This window comes from Nymphaea colorata, unplaced genomic scaffold (genome assembly GCF_008831285.2).
Source record: "Nymphaea colorata isolate Beijing-Zhang1983 unplaced genomic scaffold, ASM883128v2 scaffold0107, whole genome shotgun sequence".
Classification (NCBI taxonomy): domain Eukaryota; kingdom Viridiplantae; phylum Streptophyta; class Magnoliopsida; order Nymphaeales; family Nymphaeaceae; genus Nymphaea; species Nymphaea colorata.
The window spans coordinates 17,570-40,496 of record NW_022204613.1 but is presented as its reverse complement, the minus strand read 5'-3'; the positions used below and the strand labels follow the sequence as shown (position 1 = coordinate 40,496).

Below are 22,927 nucleotides of genomic sequence, written 5' to 3'. Positions count from 1 at the left end.
TGGGACCTTTAGTATTTTCGAGGCTGTCCTGGGCTCTCCTTTTGCTGTTCAATTTCTACGTGAGTCTCGTTTAATGAAGCGACCTTTCATCCTTCTCCCTAGCGGCTATATGTATCTGATTATACTAAGCCAGTTCCTAGCTGACTTCTTCACTTTTCTTGAACAGATTTTCCTATGTAATGTTGACAGATCCTCTGTAGTTTTGGATATCAGCATCTCCAGCAGACATATTCGATACCACTTCCTTCTGTAATTGCTCAAACTGGATCTACGGTTGGGGATTGTTGTTCATGTTCATGTCCAAAAAGTCTAGAGATTTGTCACCGAGTGAGTTTTGGTAGTCTTCGGGCTTGCGACGAGTCACCCAAAGAGACGTCACGATCGAAACGGAACTCAAAATGATTGTATCGATTGACTCCCAATAGATGTATCCTTAAATCTACTTGAACTCAGCATTCATCAGGATTGCTGCAGCAATGGCCATAAGACTGGGAATCAGGGATAAGAATCTGATATAGTTTTGAGAGTAAATCTTCAGGACTGATTTCACTTTAAATGTCAAGATAATTTCCTTGAAGAAATTGGAAAAGAAAAGTTATATCAGTTTATGAGAAAATAGAAGGGACATGATGACGATTAAGTAGAAATGGCATTGCCTAAACTTCTTATATCTTAATTTATTTAGATGCCTTGTGAATTTCTAATCCGAATATATGTGCTTGCAAAAAAAGTTGAGATTTATTGCATTTAAGATGAAATTGGCCAGGAAAGCAAATGATATGATGTAGATGCTGATAGTTGAAGAAATTTGATTGGCATTTAGAAAATTTAAAGAAAGCAAAATGAGAAGAATCCAAGAGAAATTTTATGAAATTCCTGAAAAAGCACATAAGCATGCAGAGAGTAGGGTTTTCGGAGAATTAGACTTTGAAATAAAACTCAAAATGATGAAAATAGAAAATATTAAAGAAAAAGGAAGTGGCAGCATTGCACTAGATGAAACTTTTGATGTGGCTTGGGTTTAATTGACTATGCAAGTGCCATTGATGTCAGGTTTAAATCCATTTGGACAAGAAGATAGGCAGGAATGCTGAAACAGAAAAGGAAAGATAGATGATCTGTTACAAGAAAGACATGTTGAGGAAGTCACATTACAGGTAAGACATGAAAAATCACATATCTAACAATTATTAGTGAATTTTGCAAAATAACCGATAGGACAATTAGAAATACAAATTGAGTTTAAAAGGAGAAAAGAGGAGATGCAAGATGTACAAACAGAAAAAGATGAGCAAAGTTAGCAGCTTGAAGGGCAAGAAGCGCAAGAGAGGTTAGCTAAAAGATACTGACCAGCTGGGCATGTGGCTTTAACACATATTCCACTTTCATTCCTGTATCCACCAGCACATGTTTGGCAATTGGAAGCATTTGTGATGCATAACGCACAGCTTTCATCGCAAGAAGCGCAAGAGAGGTTAGCTAAAAGATACTGACCAGCTGGGCATGTGGCTTTAACACATATTCCACTTTCATTCCTGTATCCACCAGCACATGTTTGGCAATTGGAAGCATTTGTGATGCATAACGCACAGCTTTCATCGCAAGAAGCGCAAGAGAGGTTAGCTAAAAGATACTGACCAGCTGGGCATGTGGCTTTAACACATATTCCACTTTCATTCCTGTATCCACCAGCACATGTTTGGCAATTGGAAGCATTTGTGATGCATAACGCACAGCTTTCATCGCAAGAAGCGCAAGAGAGGTTAGCTAAAAGATACTGACCAGCTGGGCATGTGGCTTTAACACATATTCCACTTTCATTCCTGTATCCACCAGCACATGTTTGGCAATTGGAAGCATTTGTGATGCATAACGCACAGCTTTCATCGCAAGAAGCGCAAGAGAGGTTAGCTAAAAGATACTGACCAGCTGGGCATGTGGCTTTAACACATATTCCACTTTCATTCCTGTATCCACCAGCACATGTTTGGCAATTGGAAGCATTTGTGATGCATAACGCACAGCTTTCATCGCAAGAAGCGCAAGAGAGGTTAGCTAAAAGATACTGACCAGCTGGGCATGTGGCTTTAACACATATTCCACTTTCATTCCTGTATCCACCAGCACATGTTTGGCAATTGGAAGCATTTGTGATGCATAACGCACAGCTTTCATCGCAAGAAGCGCAAGAGAGGTTAGCTAAAAGATACTGACCAGCTGGGCATGTGGCTTTAACACATATTCCACTTTCATTCCTGTATCCACCAGCACATGTTTGGCAATTGGAAGCATTTGTGATGCATAACGCACAGCTTTCATCGCAAGAAGCGCAAGAGAGGTTAGCTAAAAGATACTGACCAGCTGGGCATGTGGCTTTAACACATATTCCACTTTCATTCCTGTATCCACCAGCACATGTTTGGCAATTGGAAGCATTTGTGATGCATAACGCACAGCTTTCATCGCAAGAAGCGCAAGAGAGGTTAGCTAAAAGATACTGACCAGCTGGGCATGTGGCTTTAACACATATTCCACTTTCATTCCTGTATCCACCAGCACATGTTTGGCAATTGGAAGCATTTGTGATGCATAACGCACAGCTTTCATCGCAAGAAGCGCAAGAGAGGTTAGCTAAAAGATACTGACCAGCTGGGCATGTGGCTTTAACACATATTCCACTTTCATTCCTGTATCCACCAGCACATGTTTGGCAATTGGAAGCATTTGTGATGCATAACGCACAGCTTTCATCGCAAGAAGCGCAAGAGAGGTTAGCTAAAAGATACTGACCAGCTGGGCATGTGGCTTTAACACATATTCCACTTTCATTCCTGTATCCACCAGCACATGTTTGGCAATTGGAAGCATTTGTGATGCATAACGCACAGCTTTCATCGCAAGAAGCGCAAGAGAGGTTAGCTAAAAGATACTGACCAGCTGGGCATGTGGCTTTAACACATATTCCACTTTCATTCCTGTATCCACCAGCACATGTTTGGCAATTGGAAGCATTTGTGATGCATAACGCACAGCTTTCATCGCAAGAAGCGCAAGAGAGGTTAGCTAAAAGATACTGACCAGCTGGGCATGTGGCTTTAACACATATTCCACTTTCATTCCTGTATCCACCAGCACATGTTTGGCAATTGGAAGCATTTGTGATGCATAACGCACAGCTTTCATCGCAAGAAGCGCAAGAGAGGTTAGCTAAAAGATACTGACCAGCTGGGCATGTGGCTTTAACACATATTCCACTTTCATTCCTGTATCCACCAGCACATGTTTGGCAATTGGAAGCATTTGTGATGCATAACGCACAGCTTTCATCGCAAGAAGCGCAAGAGAGGTTAGCTAAAAGATACTGACCAGCTGGGCATGTGGCTTTAACACATATTCCACTTTCATTCCTGTATCCACCAGCACATGTTTGGCAATTGGAAGCATTTGTGATGCATAACGCACAGCTTTCATCGCAAGAAGCGCAAGAGAGGTTAGCTAAAAGATACTGACCAGCTGGGCATGTGGCTTTAACACATATTCCACTTTCATTCCTGTATCCACCAGCACATGTTTGGCAATTGGAAGCATTTGTGATGCATAACGCACAGCTTTCATCGCAAGAAGCGCAAGAGAGGTTAGCTAAAAGATACTGACCAGCTGGGCATGTGGCTTTAACACATATTCCACTTTCATTCCTGTATCCACCAGCACATGTTTGGCAATTGGAAGCATTTGTGATGCATAACGCACAGCTTTCATCGCAAGAAGCGCAAGAGAGGTTAGCTAAAAGATACTGACCAGCTGGGCATGTGGCTTTAACACATATTCCACTTTCATTCCTGTATCCACCAGCACATGTTTGGCAATTGGAAGCATTTGTGATGCATAACGCACAGCTTTCATCGCAAGAAGCGCAAGAGAGGTTAGCTAAAAGATACTGACCAGCTGGGCATGTGGCTTTAACACATATTCCACTTTCATTCCTGTATCCACCAGCACATGTTTGGCAATTGGAAGCATTTGTGATGCATAACGCACAGCTTTCATCGCAAGAAGCGCAAGAGAGGTTAGCTAAAAGATACTGACCAGCTGGGCATGTGGCTTTAACACATATTCCACTTTCATTCCTGTATCCACCAGCACATGTTTGGCAATTGGAAGCATTTGTGATGCATAACGCACAGCTTTCATCGCAAGAAGCGCAAGAGAGGTTAGCTAAAAGATACTGACCAGCTGGGCATGTGGCTTTAACACATATTCCACTTTCATTCCTGTATCCACCAGCACATGTTTGGCAATTGGAAGCATTTGTGATGCATAACGCACAGCTTTCATCGCAAGAAGCGCAAGAGAGGTTAGCTAAAAGATACTGACCAGCTGGGCATGTGGCTTTAACACATATTCCACTTTCATTCCTGTATCCACCAGCACATGTTTGGCAATTGGAAGCATTTGTGATGCATAACGCACAGCTTTCATCGCAAGAAGCGCAAGAGAGGTTAGCTAAAAGATACTGACCAGCTGGGCATGTGGCTTTAACACATATTCCACTTTCATTCCTGTATCCACCAGCACATGTTTGGCAATTGGAAGCATTTGTGATGCATAACGCACAGCTTTCATCGCAAGAAGCGCAAGAGAGGTTAGCTAAAAGATACTGACCAGCTGGGCATGTGGCTTTAACACATATTCCACTTTCATTCCTGTATCCACCAGCACATGTTTGGCAATTGGAAGCATTTGTGATGCATAACGCACAGCTTTCATCGCAAGAAGCGCAACCCATTCTACCATTCTTATACTGACCAGCTGAGCATCCGGCTTTAACACATATTCCACTTTGATTCGTGTATCCACCAGCACATGTTTGGCAATTGGAAGCATTTGTGATGCATATAGCACAGCTCATATCACATTTTGAGCAGACTCCTTGATTTACAAAAAATCCTATTTCACATTCTGTACAATTAGTAGCAGTTTTATTACATCCAGTGCAATTCGTGCTGCAATTCCTGCATCCGGATCCGCTATTATAATATTCCCCTTTGTAACATTTGCATACTACTGTAGCCTAATAGTATACCATTCCAGTATAATTTGTCGCCTCTATCCTAAATGTTACTTTATCTGTTAACTATGCATTTGGCGGCGTAATTGACGCCGTAATATTGTAGCTGCCTGTTTGATTGGCACTTGGTACAATTTTCATAATTCCTGAACTAAACGTAATATTGCTTGATATCGGAGTAGTGCTGGTGCAAAAATTAGTACCTACTTTAGTGAAAGTATTTGGAAAGGTAACTGTTATTGTTGGGTATGCTGGATTGGTTTGGCTTATTGGGTATATGCTAGCGTTTGAAATCACCAATGTCAGGTTAATACTTGTGTTAGGCCTCAACTAATTTGGCACTAGCTGGAGATCGGATACTCCTTTTACTATCAGCAGTGCAATTATTATCGAATAGAGATGGACGGTGTTATGGCTTGAAGGTGGCCGATTCATTTGTTGCCTAAAAGTCAAATTTGAATTTTATAAAAACGCAAATAGCATATTTAATTTCACGATAATTATCAGAGCTACTGTTTTTGGCTCCCATCAAGGATATTAATCAAGAGATTACATCCATTTTAAATCCTAAGTTTTCCTCTCATGGCCTTGAGTATTAGGATTATTTTTCGATTAGATAGGGATTATTTATGGTAACTCCGTTTATCTATTCGAAGATTCAAATCATCGTTGCTTATCTTTTCTGGTCAATATCCCTTTTAATGAATTAAAATTTCTAGGATTGATTCTGTGATTTATATCTTAGGCCCTTCTGATGGAGATTAATTATCATTTAGGTCAATGAGAGCCCCTCTACTGCTCTTGTTCCTCATGCTGATCAGCCTCTGCAGCTCAGCCATTGTCTACTCAAGCGAAGAAGGCGTCCTCAAGATAAACAAGAAGAGATTTTATCTCAAAGGTGCCTCATGGTTCGGGTTTGAAACTGGTGTATCAACCGTTCATGGACTATGGGCAGTTGACTACAAGTTCATCGTTAATTTCTTGGCCAACAACAAGTTCAATGCCGTTCGTTTACCTTTCTCCTTAGATATGGTCTTGAAAGATCCCACGCCCACGTCAATAAACTTTGGCGGATGTTCTGGTGACAATCAGTGCAATCTTGACCTCAAAGGACTGCGATCACTGGAGGTTTTGGACAAGATCATCAACTACATGGGCACAAAAGGGATTGTTGTTCTGCTAGATTTGCATTCCTTTGAGCCTGACGCATTCGGCTCTAACGGTCTATGGTATGATTCTTCGCACAGTGAAGCTTTGGTCATTCAAGGATGGCGCAAATTAGCTGATAGATATAGAAACACATGGAATGTGTTTGCTATTGATGTGAAGAATGAGCCTTTCCAGGGAACCTGGAACACTGGAAATCTCAATACTGACTTCAATAAGGCCTCTGAGAGGATTGGAGAAGCAATCATTAATGATACCAACTGGCTTGTCTTCGTGGAAGGCACTGCTGGCAATCCTCCTTGTGCAGATGGCTGCTTCTATGGTTAAAATCTACAAGGAGTGTAAACCGCACCAGTGAGGCTGAGCAAGCCAGGTCGTGTGGTCTATAGTCCCCATACATACGGCCCCAACGTCTACAACCAGCCTTACTTCAGCGATGCATCCTTCCCTTCCAACATGCCACGCATCTGGGACAAGCACTTTGGTTTCATCCGCATTTTCCGCGACTCAGCTATCGTCACCGGAGAATGGGGAGGATCAACTCAAGGCAAGAACGGCATTTGGCTCAACGCCTACGCGAACTATCTGAAGACCAACGACATCACTGACAATTTCGTCTGGTGTGTGAATCCCAATTCTGGAGATACTGGAGGACTGCTTTTAGATGATTGGAGGACACCAGACAGCAACAAGTTGGCGATCCTGGCGAAGCTGGTCGAAAACCCAACCAATGTGCTGGACGCCATCAAGGAAAGCCACCTCGAAACCAACGACCAATGATCATCTCACCCTTAAACCCATCTATAAGCACACCTCTTTATTAAATACATTATCATCTTGCGGGGAATTCAGAGAAAGACGTTGATAGTTAACCACACATTTTTCGGGAAAATCGAAGATCGACAAAGAGTCTTCTTAGTAAGATAATAGTTCTAAAAAATGACTGTTTGGACGTCTAAATCTCTCTTTCCGTAACTTTCTCCTTCATTCTTTTTTCGAAATTATTTCTCTATTTTTCCGAACACTATGTTCCTTTATTTATAATCGATAATTTCTAAATGGAAAACAAGTTTAGAATACTGTTGCTGGTCCTCGCTGCATCGGTATGTGGAGCAGCCAACTACCTAGACAGCCTGCACGCGTTGCAGATAGACCCCAACCTCATTAACCAAGCTAATCAGGCCATCGGGGACCTCAAGAATACCCTCTACCAAAATTTTCAGTGCAAGAATCGTTTCTCATTCTTCGGAGGAAACCTACGCGGAGGCAGGTTTTTGGAGGAAAGCCGTGAGCGTCGCTTTGGCTTCAGGGGTGCACGCGGAAACAATGACGGATATATGGCAAGGCAGCCTTAGGTAACCTGTGAGGACCGCCGCAGACAGCCAAGCATATTCACCCAATTGTACAAGAAGGTTCTTCTTGTTTCAGAACTGCTGAGCAAGGTGAAGACCTATATCCTGCAGTACAATAATGTGATAGTCGGAAACAACAACGCAGTGAATGGAAGCGGAAATGTGGTCATCGGAAGCAGGAACAGTTTGACTGGAAACAATGACTGGGTCTTTGCATCGGATTACCAGTCGACTAATCCGCAAGAAGGTGTGCTCATCCTAGAGGTCTACCTCATTGAGCTCTCCTAAATTATGATGATCAGCTACAACCCACGTGAGGTCATCCACTGCCTCAAACAGGAAGACAGCAACAACCATTTTCGCGGGTTCTGGAACCGCGAAAGGTCGTCACGTAGAACTTGCTTCTGATTTTTCCTATTTGTACTTTTATTGTTCGAATAAATCTCATATAATCGGGGGAGGCTGGCTAAGTTATGACGTAAATAGCTTGAGAGAAGAAGGTAATTTAAATTCAGCTTTTTTTGTATTTCATCTTTTTACTTGTACCTTGTATTGATGATAAGATAAATAAGGATAATACTCACCAAAAAGATGCACCCCTTCCAAACAGGCCTAAAACTTACTTTTTCCTTTATTTTTTCGATAGTCTCATGTTTTTATGCTCGTAATCGATCGGTATGCTCTTGACGATGATTTCCGATATGGCGTTGAGATTGTTGAAGCGATATTCATGAGGCTAGAGTCCAGCTATTATAATATTTCTCAAGTTCTTTCTCAATGAACAAGATCGAGCAAATCAGACAACAGATCATCCAAAGCAAGAAAAGGTCCATCTTCACCCTAGCACCGCTCTAAGAAGTCAGTGACTTCCTCCCCCCAGTCAAAAGAGATAGAAACCCAACCATTGACTCAGAGTCAAATTTCTCACTGTTTCCACTCATCGCCATCTCCGATGACTCCAGAACCAAAAAATCCCCCTCGGATTGCGATTTCAAGCAAAGTCCACAAGCCGAAAAAGTATAACTGCGACCCTTTTTGAAAGAGAAACGCGGGAAGAAGCCAGAGGAAAGCGCAAGGGAATGGAGGGGAAGAGGAAAGAACGATTCTGTTGAAAATGTAGCATCCATGATGGCCAAGTCCTGTGTCCCATCCATCAGAATTAATAGGGCATCGGAAGCAACAAGTCGCCAGTGCTCCCGTACAGAGCGTGTTCTGTGTGTCCAGACAAGAGAACAGAGAACCATCTGCATGAAGCTGAAACCAAAGAGATCTCCTTCGAAATCCCCCGCAAAAAGAGTGCGCAGGTTGAGCAAGGCAAGACGCACCCTCTCACCTCGAAAAGCGCCGAGCCCTACTCGCAAATTTTCGATAAGCGCTTGGTAGATCTCAGGGGAGTAACTTTAATTTTGATGATCCTTTTTTTACTACTGCAGTTACCATTACTACTAGTCAAAAGGATGTAATATAATTTCGATGAGTCTGCAAGAGCCAATACTGCCGGCATAGCAGAAGGAAAAAGACCTAAGACGGTTGATCAAGTCCCTCAGCAAGGTTTCCTAGAAGGAGACGAGGGAAATCAGAGAGGATATTGAGCGTGAGAAGCGGTTCAGGAACAGAAATAGGGTGAAATATGAAGTGGAAGCTGATAGTTTGCTGAAGCAAAATCGGATCCTCCACTTGCCGAACCTGCTCTTCTCGTATCGGCTGTTCGAGAGCAAGAATAAAAAAGTGGAAAGTCTCAAGGACAGGTACATCTAGAGCCAAGCCTACCTCAAACGCGCTAATTTCTAGTACAAAAAGATAGAACTCAAGAAACAGGACATTGCACACAAACAAAAAAGAAATTAGGAACAAAAATACGCATCGGCGCCCCTGCTTTAAAAGGTAGACTCTAAGGGAAAAGAATAGGATCCCTTTCTAACGATGCAGAATGTACCAGAAGAAGTAGATCCGACACTCATAGAGAGACTTAAGACAACAGTACACACAAGTCGGCAAGAAATGAAGAATTTGTATGAAAGTCATATAAGACAGGTAGCCTCTCTTCCCTTCAGAAAAAGAAAAGAAAGCGTTCACTTCAAGTCAGAAGTGTCATCAGTCGCCTCCAATTCCTAGGCAGACAGCGGACCACAGATAAAGCCAACGAAATCAGTGATTCTTATCTCTTAGAAGCAGTAAAAGGTGAAGAAAAGACCAGTTGATGAGCTTATCCGCTTAAGCACTTTCAGATCAAAGCAGCAAGATGAACGCGTGACTGAACAAACAACCAAAGAGCAAGAGGATCATCTACGCACAGAAGGAGCCATCATTGAACTACAGTCCAGTATTTAGCATAGCAATAAACTTAAAGAATCCATCGTGCTGGGTCAGCTTAAAAAATTGCTTTATGGCGATAGAAGGGGCAGGTTTATACAGGATAGCACCTTTCGGACCAGACTCAGAGGCTAATACACTGACCAGTATATGAAGGTCGTGCAGGAACAGCAGGAAATTTTGAGCGGATTCAATGGAAGCTATATCAACCGCAAAAATTTGGTTGAGAAATTCGCCAACATCCTAGGGACTCTTCGTGTTCATGGAAGCCCAAGATAAGGTCATGAGTTGTCACTTGCGTGACATTTTTCTATTTTCATCTATTTATTCATATTTTCATGTAAAATTTTGGTTGGGTTGGGTTTGGGGTTGGGGTTGGGGTTGTTTTTTATATTTTTTCCTCTTGTTATTTCTCTTCCTTTTCCTATTCTTCCTAATATCTATCTTCTTGCGATGAATTTTCCTCCTAGCCTTCCTATTTATCCGTTCCTTTTTCTTTCTCATACGCATCTCGTTTATATCTCTTGGGCGCACCATAATCAAATGCAGTCTTCCAGTCATTGCACTCCTTGAACTTGCACAGCATCAACACAACATGGTCGAGGTTTAGAACGGTCCTGCTCCTCATGTACTGGCGGACCGGCAGCTTTCTAGTCTATATCTGGAAGTTGCGAGCACGGGTCAAACTCGCGTATTTTTTAATCGTCCTGTCGATCAGGCCTCCCAAGATGTATGCAGTGTCTTTGTAAGGACATCTTTACCTGACTATATCTTCTAAAGCGGCAGCTCGGCATCCGGACTTAAGTATACTAACTTTTTGCCGAGGAGCTTACCAGTCTAAGCAATGTTTTCGGTATGGGTCGTCAATGGCCAAAAGTTAGATCCCATTTTCTCGACTATAGGTATGATTCCGCCCGCAAAACTACAAAGATGGATGCTTGGGGGTTCCTAAACTTACTTGATACCCTTCATGATTAGCTGTATCTGCTTGGCTAGTGACTTATTCTCTTTCCCATTCATCAGATGCTCGTAAGCTAGGTCGACCATGATGACTTGGCCTGTTCCCATCGCATTTCTAACCCTCTCTTTTCCCTCCTTGCGTTTTATTTTGCGTCCTTCAATGAAGCTCCTGAGCTCCTCTTCATTCATTTTGCTGATGATTTGGTTTATTTTCGCCTTCTCTGCGTTTCTGCGTTCGGCGTTGCGTTTTTTCTTGAGTTCGGCATCATTCATATCTCGTTCCAGTTTGGCAATCTTTTCTTTATTCTTTTGGTTGCGGGACTTGTATCCCTAGGGATGTATGCGTTAGTAGTTGACGAACTCATCAATCCCTTCTTCAAAGATATTGAGCAAAGGGTTTTCGAGCTCGGTTTCACCGTCGTCTTCCTTCAACATTATAAATTGATTTTCTTTTATATTCATCTATGGGAAGGCTCAAGCGATGGGCTTTTCGTATTCGGGTTAAACGGTCACTTTTAATGGATGTTTTTGATGGAACATCATGGAAAATATATCAAAATATGCGTGGTGTGGTTGATTGGCGAGAAAAATAAAGATGGGATGGAAATGGGATGGTTGAGAAGGTAGGCCGGGGTATGGTGGGGGTAGGGGGGGCGGGATGGCGGTTTCAGGTTCTAATTGGTGGGTTTTGGAATTAATATCATAATATTTTATAATCCCTGCTTGCAAATGTTCGACGAGCTCTGCTACAATGAGGAAAATAGTCTCGACTTGCTGCTAAAATTCTCCACTTAGTCCGAAAACCACGAGCACATGCTAGAGTACTCCTTCTAGGCCTCCGATAAAGAGCTGGCGCCAACCAATAATAACATCAGCTCCCTGATCGACCTCTTCGCATCTCCCCTGGAACCTGCCGAGTAGGCCTCGGAGAAGGAGGTGGGACAGATGCGGAAGGCGATTGAGGAGCAAGAAAATAAACTCAAAATTTTGTTAAATAATAAAAATAAGGACAGGCCAAAGACGCAGCTCAGCTTGAAAAGGAAGGCCTCCGAGTGCACAGAAGCCCCCAATAGCCCCCTCCGCAAAACAAAACACGTTCGTAAAGAAAAATCGTGATTTTTTTGATATCGTCCATCAAGCTGACATTCCCTACCTCCACTAACAACCCAAATAACAAGATTAAACACCCCCCATCCTCCTTCTCACGCCATTCTCACTTTTCTTTCAACCCATTTTCTCCCCCTATTTATCCCATTCACCACGGGCAAACATTAGCCAAGAAGATATGATCGACTAAGATGCATACCCAAGGAGAGGTTTTGAAAAAATCCATGCGGGTAATGCATTAAAAAGAAAACTAAAAATAAATGCGAAGAGTTTTTATGGTAGTGGATATCATATCAAAAGTTTTTGGAGTCTTTCCTTTCGCTATTAGGCTGAGAGCTTAAGGACGCTCAAGTCGATCTTGGTCACCCATTCAGTGACGGCCACTTCAAGCAGCTTCATTTCTCGGGGGTATACTTTCCTCATCCTCCTGTAGAAGCCGCGATTTTGACCGACGACCAGGCCAATATCATCCTCATTTTCCTTCTCCCTCTCTGTTTCCTTTTCTGGCTCGCCAGAATACCCCGCCTACTTGTATTAATCATCACTTTATTCGCTGCTGGAGTCGACGACAAGCTAACTCACCTCATCGGTTTCTTTGGGGAGGACCTGCATGTAGGGGATAGCCACTATGATGTCATCCTTAGCGAGAGTATCGATCTAGTATTTGGAGTGAATCCTCGGACAATTTCGCAGAAAATTATCTATGGATATAAAGTAGGGAATCGATCCCATGTGATTGATGACTCTTTTTAGGTCATCATACTTAGAGCGAAGGTCAACATGTCGTTATTTATTCTTGCGGAATAGGTCCTGAGCCAACCAAGGCCTAAAGAACAAATTGATGCACAGCATCTTAACCACCACGAAACAAGCAACCACCATGCAGCTCTGATCCTCATTTAGCCTTCCAGTGCAGCCCCTATCAGCGAGAAAAGGCAGCCGCTGCAGCTATTCAGTAAAAAGAAAGGGAACAGGAAAACTGCAGTAACTAGTTGATATAATCGGAAGAACATTTAGGATTGCGGTTGGAACAGGAAGCGTGTTAAGTTTGTTAAATAGAGAAGCCAGAATGGCAAGTAAGTCCAAGTCAGTTTTTATGTTTGGGTATTTGAGTTTTTTCTAGAGAAGAAGCATATAAAGGGTGATTTATTTTTCAAGTTTGTTGTAGTAAAAACTTTGCATGCTCTACAGTGCAGCCCTCATCAAGCTTTTGTGCTGCTTATCGCATAACTTTACTCGGGTTTTAATGTATTTTTGGAAATTGGAACGTATGAAGCATGTAAAATAAACTGCTCTTGCTGCAGCACGGAAAAGTCTCAAGTATTTGCTTTTGCTTTTTTGGTTGATCGGAGGTAAAACGGCAGACTTTCTCATTCTTTTTTCCCTTTCCCTTCTTGCCTCCCTCTCTTCCTCTATTCTTTCCTCTTCTTCCTCTTTTCTTGCAATTTCCACCATCCTAATCTTGGCATAATACTCTTCCTTCCTCTTCATGTGCTCTTTTTCACTAAAGTTGCTGAGAAACTAATTCCCCTCCTGCAAACTCTTCGACCGTTTATATTCCGCCCTCAGCTGGTTGTACCGAAGAGGCTCATATACCAGTGCTTCAGAGATGGGATATATTTGCCTGATGCTGATTTATTGGCGTTTGTTGTAGAGGTAGGGATGGAGATGCTGAAACTGGTGAGCAAGGACCTTATGCGGGGAGACTGGCTCATCGTAATACCGAACGCTGTTGGCGTATTGATGCGGAGTAATTGATTATATCTTGTTTCTGAGCCGATCTCGTTTTCGCTTCTCGCGAATACTCCTTGCCACTTATTACATGCATTAACAGCGCTCATTATAATCCAAATCAAATCCAAATAACCACCAAGATTTTAAGGCAACAGTGGATCGAGAATCATCCGAAATGATGATGTCAATTGGAGCTGGTCTGTTGCGGATGCCGGTGATAAGTTTTGGGTTTGTCTGGTGCTTGAATATGCATCGTGAGTTAATTTAATGAAAGATGATGATGGGTTTGCAATGAAATGATAATTATTATATGAAAACAATGCGAAAAGGCTTCCTAACATTCCTCTGCCTTCTGCTCCTTCTACTCCCAGCTCGCACCCTAATCTGCGACGCCTCCTGTATTTATTTAGGCATTTAGGTCTGACATGCAGTGGAACCACCGATGCCGACTGTTAATCCTGTGACGGAGATTTCACTTCCATAGCAAGTACAGGACCATGTAATGGGCTATCGACTACTGGTGGCGATTCATACAATACTGCGGTCATGCAAACCATAAATGCAGCAACTGTTATGGATGGAACCATAGTTACGGAAATTTCTGATGGTGGAGCAACGAATACGTACAATAGTATGGCTGGCCTCCTTACTGCTTGCGGCACTAGCGATATCACTCTATTCAACACTGTGAATGCAGGCCCACCGCTTCATTTCAATACCCTCCAGGTCGGCCTTGATACCCTCGATACTGATGCTTACAAAGTGGCCATAAAGATCAGTGGACAATACAGCGCAACTTGCACTGCCAACTAACTCAACGTTCTTACTCTCCAGATATCAGGATATACTGCAGACGAACATATCATTTTGCTGAGGTCACCAGCAGGAGGAGGGAGCTTCGTGACCAGCTCCAAGTACTTCGTCGCTAGCGGAAGCGCACTCACTATCAAATTGATATACTCGCAATCTGGAGGATCATGCGGGTCTATTGTTATTGGAAGTATTGCTGTGGTTGGGTATATCTGTGATTCAAGCTGCAGCTCATGCTCCATGGCCACTTCATGTTCCTGCGCGACTGATAAGTATTTGACGAGTGGAAATGTATGCAGCGCTTGTGGGACAGGTTGCGCTACATGCACAGCATCAGGTTGCTTGACATGCAAGACTTCTCCCACTAGCTATTACCTCCTTGGTACCACCTGTGAGCAAAGCTGTGGAGCAGCCAAGTATACTGGCGTCAATAGTAATGGAGAGCCAGTCTGTCTCAGCTGTTTGGGTATCTGTGCTACCTGTACTGGTCCTTCCACTTGCTCCTCTTGCAACAGTGGCCGTCTTTTCTACGGAGGGACTGGCTGTGGCGCAAACTGTCCCTTCGGACAGTACGCTGCAGATGCCAACAACTGCGACGTCTGCGATTCCAACTGCGCCACCTGTTCGGACGCCTCCACCTGCACTTCCTGCGGGCTGCTCAACGGCGTCCAATCCTACCTGCACTCTGACAACGCCTGCCACACTTCGTGTCCAGGTGCCACATACGCCAAAGTGTCAAACGGAGCCTACCTCTGCGTGCCTTGTCCTTCTGGCTGCGCCCTTTGCTCCCTCAACGTGGCCACCGTGCAGTGCTCCAAGTGCCAGGCAGTCTCTTCCACTAGTTTCTACTACTCCAACAATGACTGCATTCAGACTTGCCCTGACGGTACCTACGGGGGGAACGACGGCAGTGGAGACCCCACTTGTCTTCCTTGCGATTCGCCCTGCGCCACCTGCTCAGGATCAGGAAGTTCCGCCTGCCTGACGTGCAGTACAGATCGGCTTATCTATGGAACCAACACTTGCGGCAGCTGTGCTTCTGGCACATATGCTGATTCCGCGACCACCTGCGCACCCTGTGATACCAATTGCGCCACTTGCCAAACAACTGCCGCCAACTGCCTCAGCTGCGGCCTTCTCTCTTCTCAGCAAAGCTACCTCCACTCGGATAAGGTGTGCTACGTCAACTGTCCAGGCAACACCTACGGTAAGGACAACTCTGGCTCGTATGTATGCGCAACGTGTCCTACCGGTTGCTCCACTTGCTCCCTCGTGTCAGGCACCGTGCAGTGCAGCCTTTGCACTTCTGTTGCCTCTCTCCAGTACTATCTCAAGAACAACGCCTGCACCAGCAGCTGCGGGAACGGGTTTTACGGAGGACCGGACCCCACCACTTCCGAACCCACGTGCCTTTCCTGTGTGGCGCCCTGTGCCAACTGCAACTCCGACACCGTCTGCACCTCCTGCAGCACCGGCTACTATCTCTCAGGGACCTGCCATGTGTCATGTCCTTTCGGATACTATGCTAATACCGGCACCACATGCGCCCAATGCGATAGCAACTGCGCCTCATGTGACAATCAAGCGAACGAATGCCTTTCCTGCGGCCTCCTTAACAGCCTCCAGTCATACTTATACACTGATAACACTTGCTACAACACCTGTCCCGGTGGTAGCTATGCCACCAGCACCGGTGGAGTCTATCTTTGCACCGCATGTCCTAACGGATGCGCCACCTGTTCCCTTGTCTCAGGAACAGTCCAGTGCACAGTCTGCGCAGCAGTCTCCTCCCTTAACTTTTATCTCTCGGGCACATCCTGTGTGCAAAACTGTCCTTCAGGAAAATACGCAGGAACAAATGGAAACGGAGATCCAGCCTGTCTCAGCTGTTTGGGTATCTGTGCCACCTGTGCAGCACCTTCCACTTGCTCCTCCTGCAACAGTGGCCGTCTTTTCTACGGAGGGACTGGCTGTGGCGCAAACTGTCCCTTCGGACAGTACGCTGCAGATGCCAACAACTGCGACGTCTGCGATTCCAACTGCGCCACCTGTTCGGACGCCTCCACCTGCACTTCCTGCGGGCTGCTCAACGGCGTCCAATCCTACCTGCACTCTGACAACGCCTGCCACACTTCGTGTCCAGGTGCCACATACGCCAAAGTGTCAAACGGAGCCTACCTCTGCGTGCCTTGTCCTTCTGGCTGCGCCCTTTGCTCCCTCAACGTGGCCACCGTGCAGTGCTCCAAGTGCCAGGCAGTCTCTTCCACTAGTTTCTACTACTCCAACAATGACTGCATTCAGACTTGCCCTGACGGTACCTACGGGGGGAACGACGGCAGTGGAGACCCCACTTGTCTTCCTTGCGATTCGCCCTGCGCCACCTGCTCAGGATCAGGAAGTTCCGCCTGCCTGACGTGCAGTACAGATCGGCTTATCTATGGAACCAACACTTGCGGCAGCTGTGCTTCTGGCACATATGCTGATTCCGCGACCACCTGCGCACCCTGTGATACCAATTGCGCCACTTGCCAAACAACTGCCGCCAACTGCCTCAGCTGCGGCCTTCTCTCTTCTCAGCAAAGCTACCTCCACTCGGATAAGGTGTGCTACGTCAACTGTCCAGGCAACACCTACGGTAAGGACAACTCTGGCTCGTATGTATGCGCAACGTGTCCTACCGGCTGCTCCACTTGCTCCCTCGTGTCAGGCACCGTGCAGTGCAGCCTTTGCACTTCTGTTGCCTCTCTCCAGTACTATCTTAAGAACAACGCCTGCACCAGCAGCTGCGGGAACGGGTTTTACGGAGGACCGGACCCCACCACTTCCGAACCCACGTGCCTTTCCTGTGTGACGCCCTGTGCCAACTGCAACTCCGACACCGTCTGCACCTCTTGCAGCACCGGCTACTATCTCTCAGGGACCTGCCATGTGTCATGTCCTTTCGGATACTATGCTAATACCGGCACCACATGCGCCCAATGCGATAGCAACTGCGCCTCATGCGTGAGCCAATCAACTAAATGCCTTTCCTGCGGCCTCCTCAACAACCTCCAGTCATACTTATACACTGATAACACCTGCTACAACACCTGTCCCGGTGGTAGCTATGCCACCAGCACCAGTGGAGTTCATCTTTGCACCGCATGTCCTACCGGATGCACCACCTGTTCCCTCGTCTCAGGAACAGTCCAGTGCACAGTCTGCGCAGCAGTCTCCTCCCTTAACTTTTATCTCTCAGGCACATCCTGTGTGCAAAACTGTCCTTCAGGAAAATACGCAGGAACAAATGGAAACGGAGATCCAGCCTGTCTCAGCTGCGATTCCCCCTGTGCGACCTGTACAGGAGCTGGAGCTTCTGCTTGTCTGAGCTGCAGCACAGGTAGGCTCATCTATAACACAAATACATGCGGCTCCTGTGCGTCTGGGACTTTCGCAAATTCAGGAACAACCTGCGCTCCATGTGATGCAAATTGTGGTACTTGTCAAACTTCAGCGACTAACTGCCTGACATGCGGACTCATTTCCTCACAGCAGAGTTACTTGTACTCTGATAACAAATGCTACACTACTTGTCCAGCTGGCAGCTACAAGGACGACTCCAGTGGTTCATATCTTTGCACTGCGTGTCCAGCCGGTTGTGCCCAGTGCTCTCTTGCTTCAGGAAGTGTCGCATGCAGTTTATGCTCATCTGTTTCTGGCGTGCAATTCTATCTTTCTGGCACCTCCTGCGTTAGTAGCTGTGGAAGCGGGAAATACGGAGGAATAAATAGCAGTCTCCAGCCGGTCTGCTTGAGTTGTGTTTCTCCCTGTAATGACTGCCTCAGCGCAACTGCTTGCACTTCCTGTAGCACTGGAGTTCTAGTATTTGGAACTAATACTTGCACAAGCCAATGTGTATTCGGACAGTATGCCGATACCACCACAACATGTGCAAACTGTAACTCTAACTGTGCTTCATGTTCTTCCTCGGCAACTTCCTGCACATCCTGCATCAGCATATCTGGCTCCAAGGCCTATTTGCATACTGATAATACCTGCTATGTGAATTGTCCCACTGGAACCTACTCCTCTGTGGTAAATGGCGCCAATCTCTGCGTGGCCTGCCCCACTGGATGCGATACCTGCTCCTACACTCTCGGCTCAGTTACTTGCTCTAAGTGCAAAACTGTCTCCAGCACCAACTTCTATCTATCTGGGACATCCTGCGTGCAGAAATGCCCAGGAGGAACCTATGGAGGGACAGACGCAAACGGAGATCCTGCTTGTGTCGGATGCCATTCAGACTGTGCCACTTGCAATGGTGCTGGAGCTTCGGCTTGCCTCACCTGCAGCTCAGCAAGGCTCATCTATGGCACCAATACTTGTGGTTCCTGCGCCTCTGGAACCTATGCAGATTCGGCAACGACTTGCGCCCAATGCAATACTAACTGTGCAACCTGTGATACATCAGCGACTAACTGCCTGACATGCGGACTCATTTCCTCACAGCAGAGTTACTTGTACTCTGATAACAAATGCTACACTACTTGTCCAGCTGGCAGCTACAAGGACAGCTCTAGTGGTTCATACCTTTGCACTGCGTGTCCAGCCGGTTGTGCCCAGTGCTCTCTTGTTACAGGGAATGTTGAGTGTACTTTGTGCACTTCAGTTGCTGGGGTGCAATTCTATCTCGAGAGTAAAAGTTGTTCAAGCAGTTGCAGCAGTGGAAAATACGGAGGAATTGATTCCAGTTTCAAGCCAGTGTGTTCTTCATGCCAATCTCCTTGCGCCACCTGCCTAACTGCTACGGTTTGCCTCACTTGCAGCACTGGAGTCTTGGTATACGGGACTACTTTCTGCTCGAGCCAATGCCCTTTTGGCCAGTATATCGATACATCGACTACGTGTGCCCCGTGTAATGCAAATTGCGCCTCTTGTAAAACCTCAGCAACAACTTGCACCACCTGCGGCCTGATTTCAGGATCCCAGGCCTATCTTTATTCGGATAATGTCTGCTATACCACCTGCCCAAACGGAAGTTACAAATCCAACGTTAATGGACTCTACGTGTGCGGTCCCTGCCCCACTGGATGTGCGCTTTGCTCCCTCAACGCCGCCACAGTCGAGTGCACTGAGTGCAAGACTGTCTCAAGCACCAACTTCTACCTCTCAGATAAATCATGTGTGGAAAAATGCCCAGCTGGCAAGTACGGAGGAGCTGACGCAAACTCAAAGCCCACTTGCGTGGCTTGTGATTCCCCCTGCGCAACCTGTACGGCAGCTGGAACTTCTACTTGTTTGAGCTGCAGCACGGATAAGCTCATCTATGGCACAACCACTTGCGGATCATGTGCCTCAGGAACCTATGCTAACACAACATCTACTTGCGCGCCTTGTAGCTCAAACTGTGATACCTGCGATACGTCAGCTACACACTGTCTCACATGCGGTCTTATCAACTCTCAGCAAAGCTACCTATACTCTGATTACAAATGCTATACCTCATGTCCAGCAGGCAGCTACTAAGACAGCTCGAGTGGCTCATACGTCTGCAGCTCTTGCTCCACCGGTTGCGCCCGTTGTTCGATCGTCGACGGCAATGCCTAGTGCTCTCTCTGCCAAAAGGTATCAGGAGTTCAGTATTACCTCCAGGGGACTATCTGCACGAGCAACTGCGGAAATGGATTTTATGGAGGCCCTGATGCCACCAGTGGGGAACCCACCTGCATCGCCTGCACTGCTCCCTGCGACAATTGCCTAAGCGATACTTCCTGCCTCAGCTGCAGCACTGGCCATCTGGTATTTGGCGGCACTACTTGCCCTACCGACTGTCCTAGTGGCCAATATGCAGCAACGGCCAGTACTTGTGGGGTCTGTAATTCTAACTGTGCCACTTGTACGGGTGCTGCCACCACATGCGCCTCATGTGGGGTGCTTTCAGGAGCGCAGAGCTACCTCTACAGCGATAATAAGTGCTACATCAACTGTCCCACAGGTTCATTCAAGCAATCCTCGGACAATAGCTGCCAGGACTGTGATTTATCGTGTAATGGGTGCATAGATACCACTACTAATTGCATCGCCTGTGCGAACAGCTACTTTAGAGTGATCGGAGCAACCACGTGCACCCAATCATGTGGAAATGGGTATTATGGAGACACTGATTTGAAAATGTGTACTGCTTGTCCCATAGGTTGCGCCCTCTGTTCGATGACAAGCAGTGTCTTAAGTTGCACAAAATGTACCTCTTTCGCAGGAGTGCAATACTATCTCAGTGGAGCCAATTGCGTTTCTCTTTGCGCGGATGGTAAATACCAGGGAATCGATTCGAGCAACAATCAATACACCACCTGCTTGAGCTGCTCGGGGTCATGTGCGACCTGTGCTAGTTCTGCAACTTATTGCACCAGCTGCTCTTCGGGAAGACTCATCGTTGGCCAAAATAGTTGTGGAACTTGTCCTGATGGGCAGTGGGATTTCAGCTCTACTGCTTGCGCGCTCTGTAGTCCTAACTGCAAGACCTGTTCTGGAACATCTAGCACGTGCACTTCATGCGATTTCTCGAGCCTAGGATACCAGCTATTCCTTCACACAGTGGATAGCATCTGCTACTCATCTTGTCCAAGCACCTACTACGGAAACACCTCGACCAAGAAGTGCGCCAGTTGCGCTGCCTCCTGCGATGGGTGCGTCAACAGCAATACTAACTGCATCTCCTGTGCCTCCAGCTATTTTAGGGTGATTGGCTCCAACGCCTGCACTCAAAGTTGCGGAACCGGCTTCTATGGAGCAAGCAGCACCAACCTATGCACCGCTTGCCCCATCGGATGCGTCAGCTGCTCAGAAAGCAGCTGCTCATAGTGTACAATGGTTGCAGGCGTCCAGTATTACCTAGACTCAGGAGTATGCAAGGCGATATGCCCCGCTCTCACCTTCGGAGGCTTCACGAGCTCGAAACCAGTCTGCAGATCTTGTGACGGCACTTGTGCAACTTGTAATGGCACAGCCAGTACGAACTGCCTCAGTTGTTCGGGCAGCAACTACCTGAAATACGCCGGAACTTAGTGCGTGGCCACCTGTGATGATGGCCAATTTGCCTCCAGCAACAACCTCTGCGCTCTGTGCAGCTCCAACTGCAAGACCTGCATAACAAGCTCAACTAATTGCGTCACCTGTGGATCCTCTCCCGCAGGAATCACCCTCTATCTCTACAGTGCGGCCTGCGTGGCGGTCTGTCCTGATACCTACTACGCTGACTCTAGCTCATACTAATGCACCAAGTGCCACACCTCGTGCCACAAATGTTCAGGGCCAGATAACACTGACTGCCTCACTTGTACCAGTGGAAGTCTTCGGGCCAGTGATAACACATGCCAATCTTCTTGTCCTGACGGCCAGTATTCGAAGAATAATGTTTGTTACCCATGCATAGCTCAATGCGCTATCTGCAGCAGCGCAACATCATGCTCAACGTGTCAAGCGGTTGCTGGAATGCCCTACTATCTTGATTCTGACACAGACACTTGCAATATCAACTGCCCAACTGGAACCTATGCTGATTCTGGACTTACCTGCATCGCTTGCACCTCTCCTTGCGATACTTGCAGCGGGGGAACAAGCATCTGCACAAGCTGCAAATCTTCCACTTCAACCCCATACCTAAAATATGGACTAAATAGCTGTGCAGCCGACTGTCCTGATGGCCAATACGCTCCTGCATCCTCATATATTTGCTTACCATGCAATGCTAACTGCCTTACTTGCAGCTCCAGCGACACTCACTGTCTCTCCTGCGGACTTTCCCTATCATCAGGCCTGCAGCTCTATCTTGACAGTAATAAATGCTTGGCCACCTGCCCATCTGGTAAATACGGAGCGTCAGGAAATACTTGCGAGACTTGTGACGCCTCCTGCGATGGATGCACCCAATCCGATACAAACTGTATCAGTTGCAAATCCTCATACTACCGAAAGCCTGGCTCTACCCTATGCATAACTCCTTGCCCTGATGGCTACTACGGTGATGATGAGACACTTCTTTGCACTCGTTGCCCTTCTGGATGCAAGCTTTGCTCGATAAGTTCAAGCGTGATCTCGTGCTCTGCCTGTCAGGCTTCAGCCGGAGTGCAGTATTATCTAGATTCAACCACTAATACCTGTGTCCCGCAGTGCCCTTCCACGTATTACGCATCACCAGGGACCACTCCGACCTGCTAGGCCTGTTCGGGCAACTGCGCTACCTGTACTGATAGTAGCACTTGCATCACATGTGTGGCAAGTAAATACCTAGGCTACGGAGAGACTACTTGCTATTCAGCTTGTCCCGATGGGCAGTTCAACCCATCAGGCTCTCTGAAATGCCAACCGTGTAATACCTTCTGCGCCAAATGTTCAGGAACAGCTACCACATGCACTGCCTGCACCTCTCTAGGAGGAG

At 46.2% G+C, this 22,927-nt stretch overlaps 3 protein-coding genes across 3 annotated transcripts; 2 read left to right on the top strand and 1 right to left on the bottom strand.

Moving 5' to 3' along the window:
- Positions 1-1,297: 1,297 nt before the first annotated feature.
- LOC116268096 (uncharacterized) lies at positions 1,298-4,909 on the bottom strand. The gene has a single exon (XM_031649904.1). The coding sequence runs from the start codon at positions 4,907-4,909 to the stop codon at positions 1,298-1,300; it is 3,612 nt and encodes a 1,203-aa protein (XP_031505764.1).
- A 939-nt stretch (positions 4,910-5,848) lies between these two features.
- Positions 5,849-7,015, top strand: LOC116268095 (uncharacterized). Its single transcript, XM_031649902.1, has 2 exons — positions 5,849-6,524; positions 6,591-7,015. Exons 1-2 carry the CDS (start codon positions 5,849-5,851, stop codon positions 7,013-7,015), a joined length of 1,101 nt encoding a protein of 366 aa, XP_031505762.1.
- Positions 7,016-14,247: 7,232 nt separating this feature from the next.
- LOC116268094 (uncharacterized) lies at positions 14,248-20,251 on the top strand. The gene is made up of 3 exons (XM_031649901.1): positions 14,248-14,427; positions 14,536-19,693; positions 19,800-20,251. Exons 1-3 carry the CDS (start codon positions 14,248-14,250, stop codon positions 20,249-20,251), a joined length of 5,790 nt encoding a protein of 1,929 aa, XP_031505761.1.
- The last annotated feature ends 2,676 nt before the right edge of the window (positions 20,252-22,927 follow it).

Excerpts from the sequence above, each read along its gene's own strand:
- LOC116268096 (XM_031649904.1), bottom strand. The coding sequence starts at position 4,909 with ATGAGCTGTGCTATATGCATCACAAATGCTTCCAATTGCCAAACATGT.
- LOC116268095 (XM_031649902.1), top strand. The coding sequence starts at position 5,849 with ATGAGAGCCCCTCTACTGCTCTTGTTCCTCATGCTGATCAGCCTCTGC. Across the intron at positions 6,525-6,590 it reads CTTCGTGGAAGGCACTGCTG|TGAGGCTGAGCAAGCCAGGT; the intron begins GCAATCCTCCTT and ends AAACCGCACCAG.
- LOC116268094 (XM_031649901.1), top strand. The coding sequence starts at position 14,248 with ATGCAAACCATAAATGCAGCAACTGTTATGGATGGAACCATAGTTACG. Across the intron at positions 14,428-14,535 it reads TTCATTTCAATACCCTCCAG|ATATCAGGATATACTGCAGA; the intron begins GTCGGCCTTGAT and ends CTTACTCTCCAG. Across the intron at positions 19,694-19,799 it reads TGTGGAAAAATGCCCAGCTG|CACGGATAAGCTCATCTATG; the intron begins GCAAGTACGGAG and ends TTTGAGCTGCAG.